Consider the following 7,735-nt stretch of genomic DNA (forward strand, 5'->3'; position numbering starts at 1 on the left):
CTCAAACTCTCAAAGCACCATCGACCTGCGATGTGCAGCATAGATTAAGCCAAGCAGCTCGGGTTTTCGCGAGCAGGCCGGGCGCGAGTTGTGAGTACAAAACTAAACAAATCAGAGAGAGAGAGGATAAAAGGGGGGTGGGGGGGGGGGGGGGCTCCAGCGAAAGCAGACGAGGGAGGGAGGCAGATCAGGAACCCCCCGGTCGCCATTTTTTTTCTCTTTCACTTCGGTGTTTGTTGCACACACACCGACCAGTACTAGAGTACATACACCACTGCTCGCTCTAGCTACTCCACAGTACCGGCAGTAGGCCTTAACCCCTAGCTAGAACAAGCATTCAGCGATTCAGGACCAAGCTCCGGTGTGGTGTTCTCCCCTCTGCCCAAGCAAGTCGTGCCTAGGTACTCTTTCGTTCGTAGCAGCCGCATTGCCAGCAGCCCCCCTCCAGGAGGCCGGAACCAGCCGCCTCCTCGGTTCGATTCGGCGGCGGCGGATTCGTGTGTGATCCCCGGCGCCCAAGATTGGCGGCGGCGTTGCCTCTTCGCGGCGCCCACTTAGCCTCCGAGATTTGGGGCGGGTCTCCGGCCAAGAATCCGGGATTCCATTTTTGAGCGGAGCCAAATTGGTCCGAGATTTGAGGCTTCCTTGCGCGGCCACGCCTTCCTTGTATAAAGAGAGGCGGCGGCGCGGGCGGAGACCGGTTGGGTTCTTGTGCTGCTACGGCTTCGGGGGAGACGCCGCCGGCGTGCCATGAGACGATGATGAGGGAGGAGAGCAACAAGAAGAGCAAGGTGCGTCGCCTCCCTTAATTTTTTTGTTGGTTTTTCGCGCTGCCATTGGTCGATCTTGGCGGCTAATTCGACCCCCTCTCTGAACGTACGCGCAGGTCTCCTGGTCCAAGTCGCTCGTCAGGAAGTGGTTCAACATCAAGAACAAGGCGCAGGATTTCCACGCCGACTACCACGCCACCACCCAAACCCAAACCCAAGGTGAGAATGCAGGAATGTTTCAGGTTCCGAGTTCTAGACACCAGCGACGACATCTTCTTGCCTCTGGTTGCTTTCGTCTAATTCCTTGCCGCTCCTACTAGTCGTGTGGTTCAGCGAGGTTCCCCTTCGTTGAATCAGTGCAGTTTCAGACTTTCAGCCATTCCCCTGGCTGTAGTTTCGCCTTCTCGTTTCCATCATCTTGTGCCTGTAGTTTAGCTTCCCTCGCTGCCATTCCATCAGACGGTCTCCGGTCCATGTTCCAAGCATTGATTCAGGGACGCATTAGCGCCAGTCGGGTCCCTGTCAAACAGCGCTGTTTCTTCGCGTAGGACGCGGCCTCCTTCAGGCCGTGGCTCGAATCAATGGCGTACAAGTAGTACTGATTAGAACGTCCCAATCAATCAAGCAGCCCTTTTCACAAGCGACGCAGACAGTGTTTGTCCGGAGCTGCCTTGAGTTCTTGTATGCTTCTTTTGATTCCAAGATAAATGTGTCTTGGACAAATTTGTTTTGGTTCGTCTGCATTTGCTGTGTTCTTTGGTCTGGGCTAAAACTTTGTTACTGCAGGCGCAGGACGGGACGGTGGTGGCGAGCGGAGGACCAGCTGCTCAGAGAGGGACGCTGGCGCTGCCAAGAAAAGCAGCACAACTGGTACAGTTAAAGCTCTGGACCACCACACCAAGCTCTAGTCTCTCCCTTCAGACACCATCAAAATCGCAGCTACCTCTTTTCTGTTTTTGTTGCATGGCCACAACTCACTTTTTACCTGCTATACATGCCCCTCTTTCCTCAAATTAATCCATAAAATCCACCAACACATTTTTTTCCTTCCTTGTGCTTTTTATCAACTTACCAGATACCAGATTGTTCATTTATTTATTTATTATTTATTTCTTTCTGCTCTTCATTGTGGGACTATAGAACGGCCGTTGAAGCGGAATGTCGATCGGATTCGTAGAGGAAGGAATGAGTTCGATGTGTCACGCCTGACAGAAACTCAAGATTACAGGTACACTTTGTTTACAGGGATGCACTGCTGTTCATATTATGCAGATCATAGTGCTTTAGGTGGTTCTTACAGTTTTACTTCTCCTTATGTGTGTAGAATCTTTGCCTCGACGTGGAATGTTGGTGGTAAATCCCCATCAAGGGGGTTAGATCTAGATGACTGGCTCCATTCTTCACCACCTGCTGATATTTATGTGCTGGGGTATGTATTGTCATTTGTCAAATCCTTGCAAGGGTTTCATAATGCAATTTTTACTTCTATACAACAGTCCTCTTGCGATATATTTTTGTTAACTGAACTTTTTTTTAATCTTCTGCAGATTTCAGGAAATTGTTCCCTTGAATGCCGGGAATGTTCTTGGCACCGAAGACAATGTTCCGGCGAAAAAGTGGGTATCACTTATCAGGAGAACACTGAACAAGAATCCTGGGCCTAGCAGCCATGGCGGGTATCGCACGCCGTCCCCTGTCCCTGATCCAGTCGTGGAATTGGATGCTGATTTTGAGGGGTCATCGAGAAGACAGGATAGCTCTTCATTCTTCCACCGCCGGTCATTCCAGAACCTTAGTCGGAGTTTAAGAGTTGAAGGCAATGATATCTTTTCGCAACCAAGATTGGACCGCAGGTTTAGTGTCTGTAACCCGCCTAGCTTTGGAGGCAGGCCAAGTGATTTTACTGGAAATTGTCAGTGTGTCGGATCACCTGATGATGATTATATTGATGAGGATGCAACTAATGGAGCATATTTTTCACCATTCCCATATGGCTATGGTGGTTCGACACCTATGGAAGAAAACAACGAGCAGCCAAATACGTCTAGGTAATTTTTTTGACACGTTCCATTAAATTCATGCATTTTGTTCTTGTATTATTCTTTATCCTCATGTAAGACATAAAAATTCTCTTCCAATATTTCATCTCAGCAGCACTAACTTCACTATAGCTCTTCTGTTAAATTCATACAGTATTGAAACTTCTCTGTTTGTACCAGGTACTGTTTGGTTGCCAGCAAACAGATGGTTGGTGTTTTTCTCACAGTTTGGGTACGAAGTGAAATAAGAGCTGATGTTAGAAACCTGAAAGTTTCTTGCGTCGGTAGAGGACTAATGGGTTATCTTGGAAATAAGGTAAGAGTTTTATAATGTACAAGTTGCACTCCTTTATTTGCTTATCATGTTTGATCTGTTACTGAACTATAGATGTTAAAATCATTTTCTTTGCTACAGGGTTCTATATCAATAAGCATGTCTTTGCACCATACAACCTTCTGTTTTGTATGTTGCCATTTGACCTCTGGGGAAAAGGAGGGAGATGAATTGCGCAGAAATTCTGATGTTATGGAGATCTTGAAGAAGACAAGATTTCCTCAGGTTCGCGGATGTGGTGATCTCAAATCACCAGAAACAATTCTTGAGCATGAGTACGTGTTTACTTTTTCCTTATTCAACATAGTAATGTGGTGGCCACAAAAAACCTGGCACTAACTTATCTTTTTGTTGTATTTGCAGGCGTATCATATGGCTTGGTGATTTGAATTACCGGATTTCTCTTCCATACTCATCGGCAAAAGCTCTGGTTGAAATGCATAACTGGAAGCAACTGTTGGAGAGAGATCAGGTAATCACACTGATAGGGCTACACTGCAACGTTCATTGATTTCAGATCAATGCTTGAATTACTTCTTTTTGAACAGCTTCGTATAGAGCGAAGACGAGGACATGTTTTCCAGGGATGGAAAGAAGGAAGGATTTATTTTCCTCCAACATATAAATACTCTTTCAACTCAGATCTGTATTCTGGTTATGGTGTGCGTCCCAAAGAAAAGAGGAGAACACCAGCTTGGTAACCACTTCAGCACACACTTTAATTAACCAATAGCCTTCTTCTACTTAATACTAGTTCTAAGGAACTGACTGATAATTTTTTTTAATTCTTTTACCATAGGTGTGATCGTATTTTGTGGCATGGTAACGGCCTCAGTCAGTTGTCATATGTCCGTGGAGAATCTCGCTTCTCCGACCACCGACCAGTGTACAGTATTTTCATGGCGGAGGTCGAAATTCTCCGCCAGAGGAAAAGAAACCTGGGCTATTTCAGCTCTAAAATTCAGGTGGAAGAGCTTTTGCCATATTCTCACAGCTCTGGAGGCACGAAATTGTACTAATTCGGCTCTCACCATGCCGTAAGTAAGTATGCCGCTTTAATTATGTTCAAGCTAACTGCCTGGTTATCAATTATGAATAGCTTTCTCTTGCATGTATTCCTTCTCACATCTCTGCTGTTTATGCATACAGGCTGACTGATTCTTGGTGATCAATAACATTTGCTCCAAGATTGATAGATGATCAGATGCGAATGTGACAATATTTTTTCCATCTGTCTTATTTTTTTGTGTGTGTTCGCTTTTGAGGCAGACACTTTGCATTTCAGCAACTATTGCCAAGATCTAAAGCCTTGAACAGATGCTTAGGGAACACATTGTGCACTAACAGGTAATTGATTTTCCTGACTCTCGAGGAAAGCCCAAAACTCTTTCATTGCCCTAATTTTTTTTCTCTGTTGCTCTTGCAGGATATTCAGGCAATTTTGCGACTAACAATTTGCCTGGGGTGGTGGGAAGAATCAGCCAGCCAACATGAACTAACTATACAAGCCTTTCCAGTTCATTCCCTCTTTGATTAGATGCAATCTTAGCAAGCTCCATCCACCACCTTTTTCTTGTCCCTTTTTCGTCCTTTGGAAACTCTGTAAATCAGTTAGGCTGGCCATTGTATGTTATCATCACCATGAGTTGTAGAATCATTGCAGAACGGCGGATGGAATGATACATGGAATTGAAAAAACTATAAATATTTGTTCTAGATGATCATTGATTCCTTGTGAGGGGCGAATGATACGTTGGGTGATGTGACTTGAGAGGCTTGCAAAAAGCTGTAATCATGCGCGGAAACGCCTTTCTGGTGATGCAGTAGCTCAGAAGCTAAATGATGCTTCCATTTGCTGCACTCATTGCTTTGCTGTGTTACAGAGAAAAGGAAAAGAAAAGCTCATTGTGTTATTTCCTCTTGGATAGAGGCCTGCTTCCTCAGTGGAATACATGGTGCAGCTCTTCATCATGGTAATTTTTGTTATGTTCCTGCGAATCACGTGGAGTAAAAGCATTTCAGTAACCTTAATGCATTAACTTGATTAGATGGAGTGCGATTGCAGAGCTATTAACAACTTTTGTTTTTTCCGTTGCTTGATCTGTAGTCTTCTACTGCTAGTAGAGTATTTTTGGCTTGCGGAAAGAACAAGCTTTGACTTGACCTCCTTTAATTTGCTCCCTGGACGGAGGGTAGTCACGTGATGTGATCTCACCGGCCGGGCGTACGGTGCACTTAACCGCCGTGATTTATTTGGAGTTATAATGTGCGGGTCTTTGTCCCTTGACCGCCTGGATGGGGTGAAGAAACACAAGAAACTTCACTACGGTAGTACTGAAATTACTTGGCTGTCGAAAAAGACTTTGATCAGATACATTGCGCAACTACAGTAATTGACGAGGGGCTTAAGGAAGGTTAGAAAAGAAAAGGGGTTTCTCCTGTGTTGCTGTGTGCAGCAGTAAATAAAAGATAAAGTGGGTAAAAAGGGACACGCAGACGCAATGCAATGCGCGCGGGGTCTCTGCTTTGGGCGATCCTTGCCTCTTCTTTTGACTGTTACCGCGCGCGCGAGCATCAAACTGTTTATAGCTTCAGACGTGCAGAGATACTTGGAGCAATTTATACTGTGCCGTCGATTCATTCAAGGATAGTATCATGTACGCACAAAAAATAACTCGTCGCTTTATCAGTGTTGCGGTGGCACGTAGTATCGGTGTGTACCGGGTGCAGTGCACTGGATGGTTGGAAGGCGAAGGGAAACCGCGGGGTGCAAACTACGCAGCGCTTTAGTTCAAATTTAGAGCATCTCCAGCCGCATCCCCCAAACTGTCCCCTAAACCGCGCCGGATTGAACGTTTGGGGGACGTGTTTCGTTCGTGCCGCCTTTGGGGACGTCGCTCCCCAGTCGCGTCCCCCAAATAAAAATTCGGAAATTTTAAACTTAACGAGATTCGATTAGATTCGTCCAAACTTACATAGATTCGAACGAAATTTGACTAAAAACTAAACCTAATCTAGAACCACTTGCGGCGGCCGGAGGCGTCGTAGTACTGCTGGAAGTTGTACATCTCCTCGGTGACGACCTCCTGCTTGACGCGCTCCTCGACGGGCTCGTCCTTCACCAAGCCGCTTGGTCCTGCCTCGCCGTCGTCGGTGAGGTCCACCAGCGGCTTGCCGGAGTCGCGGATGGACATGGCGATCGCCGCGTCCAGGTCGCCCCTCCAGGCGTCCTTGTCGTTCATGGACGCCAAGAACGCCGCCCGCAGCCCCGGGCGGTCCTCGGGGTCGTCGGCTGCCGGCGATGAGCCGCTGCTGCCGCTCGTACTCCGCCATCAGCGCCGCCTGCGACGCTTCCTCCGGCTCCTCCTTCACCTCCGGCTTCGGGATGAGGAGGGCGCCGCCGCGCCTCCCTTGCTGCCGTCGGCTGTCGCTGCCGCTGCCGCCACGCCTCGTGTTGACGGGCGTCACCGGCTCCTCCTTGACCTCCCGTTTGGGGACGGTGTAGGGCGCCGACCGGTACGACGAGGACGGCGTCGATCGAGCCGGTCCCGAGGAAGAAGAGTGCGAGGAGGAGGAGTACGTCGTCCTCCTCGGCTGCCATTGAGGAGACGGCGGCGGCGACGATGGCATCTCCAGCCTTGGAGCGCCGTTACGGATGCCGCGGATGACGTTCTCGAGGGTGCGCCCCGGAACGCCCCAGAACAGGGCGCGACCGTCCTTGTTCCAGCTATTGGGGCCGCCGACGAGCCCCTCGGTGCTGTGCATCTCGATGTCGTACTTCGCCTTGAAGTACGTCGTCCACCAGGCGTCGTTGTTGTTGACCGCCCACGTCGGATCCAACCGCTCCTGGGCGGTGAGTTGAGCCCGACGGGCCTTGACAGCGTCCTACCATTGCTCCGTGCGCGGCTTCGGCGGCGGCGGAACGCCAATGCCGTTCACGGCCATCTTCCAGCCGCCGCTGCTTGGCAGCCGCATGTCCGGCGGGACCGGATACCGGGCGTGGTACGGCGCCCACGCCTCCGCCACGGTGAGGCTGCCGCGGCCGAAGCCGTTCGCCGCGGCGATCTTGCGGGAGGACGAGCTCGACATTTTTTGGAGCGGCGAGGAGAAGATCTGGGAGGGGGGAGGCGGCGGCGACGATAAGGATTGTGATGAGCGGCGAGAATTGCAGGGCGTCTTAAAACAGCGGCGGCAGCGGGTGGTTGCACACAATAACTCCGGCGCGGACGGCCACGCGGCCATGCATGACGAGACGCGTCCCTGCGTCGCCTGGGAAAACAGGGACGCCATTAACGTCGCTTGACCAAAGGTAGGCGACGGGGTTTTAGCCTTCCGTGCCGGCCGACGGGTCGGCCCCGCCACTCCCCGCCTCGCTTTCGTTGTGTCCGGCGTCCCCGGTGCGTCCCCGTGGGACGGGGACGGGCTCGGGCGCCGGACACCGTATGGGGGCGCGCCGGACAAAAATGGGCTTTGGGGGACGCGGCTGGAACGGTTTTTTTGTCCGGCGCGCCCCAAATACCTTTGGGGGACGCTTTGGGGGACGCGGCTGGAGATGCTCTTAGACGCTATTGGAAGGGAGTTTTTCTTTTCTG

The 7,735-nt window shown here is 50.1% G+C and overlaps 1 protein-coding gene across 1 annotated transcript; it reads left to right on the top strand.

Moving 5' to 3' along the window:
• Positions 1-728: 728 nt before the first annotated feature.
• On the top strand, positions 729-5,060 carry LOC124704527 (type IV inositol polyphosphate 5-phosphatase 7-like). Its single transcript, XM_047236797.1, has 12 exons — positions 729-791; positions 887-989; positions 1,911-1,998; positions 2,095-2,199; positions 2,318-2,818; positions 2,990-3,125; positions 3,225-3,418; positions 3,507-3,615; positions 3,692-3,840; positions 3,943-4,184; positions 4,293-4,490; positions 4,570-5,060. The coding sequence occupies exons 1-10, from the start codon at positions 759-761 to the stop codon at positions 4,160-4,162; spliced, it is 1,638 nt and encodes a 545-aa protein (XP_047092753.1). The 5' UTR covers positions 729-758; the 3' UTR covers positions 4,163-4,184; positions 4,293-4,490; positions 4,570-5,060.
• Positions 5,061-7,735: the final 2,675 nt, after the last annotated feature.

This window comes from Lolium rigidum, chromosome 3, assembly GCF_022539505.1.
Source record: "Lolium rigidum isolate FL_2022 chromosome 3, APGP_CSIRO_Lrig_0.1, whole genome shotgun sequence".
Taxonomy (NCBI): Eukaryota; Viridiplantae; Streptophyta; class Magnoliopsida; order Poales; family Poaceae; genus Lolium; species Lolium rigidum.

Excerpts from the sequence above, each read along its gene's own strand:
- LOC124704527 (XM_047236797.1), top strand. The coding sequence starts at position 759 with ATGATGAGGGAGGAGAGCAACAAGAAGAGCAAG. Across the intron at positions 3,126-3,224 it reads TGGGTTATCTTGGAAATAAG|GGTTCTATATCAATAAGCAT; the intron begins GTAAGAGTTTTA and ends TCTTTGCTACAG. Across the intron at positions 3,419-3,506 it reads GAAACAATTCTTGAGCATGA|GCGTATCATATGGCTTGGTG; the intron begins GTACGTGTTTAC and ends TTGTATTTGCAG.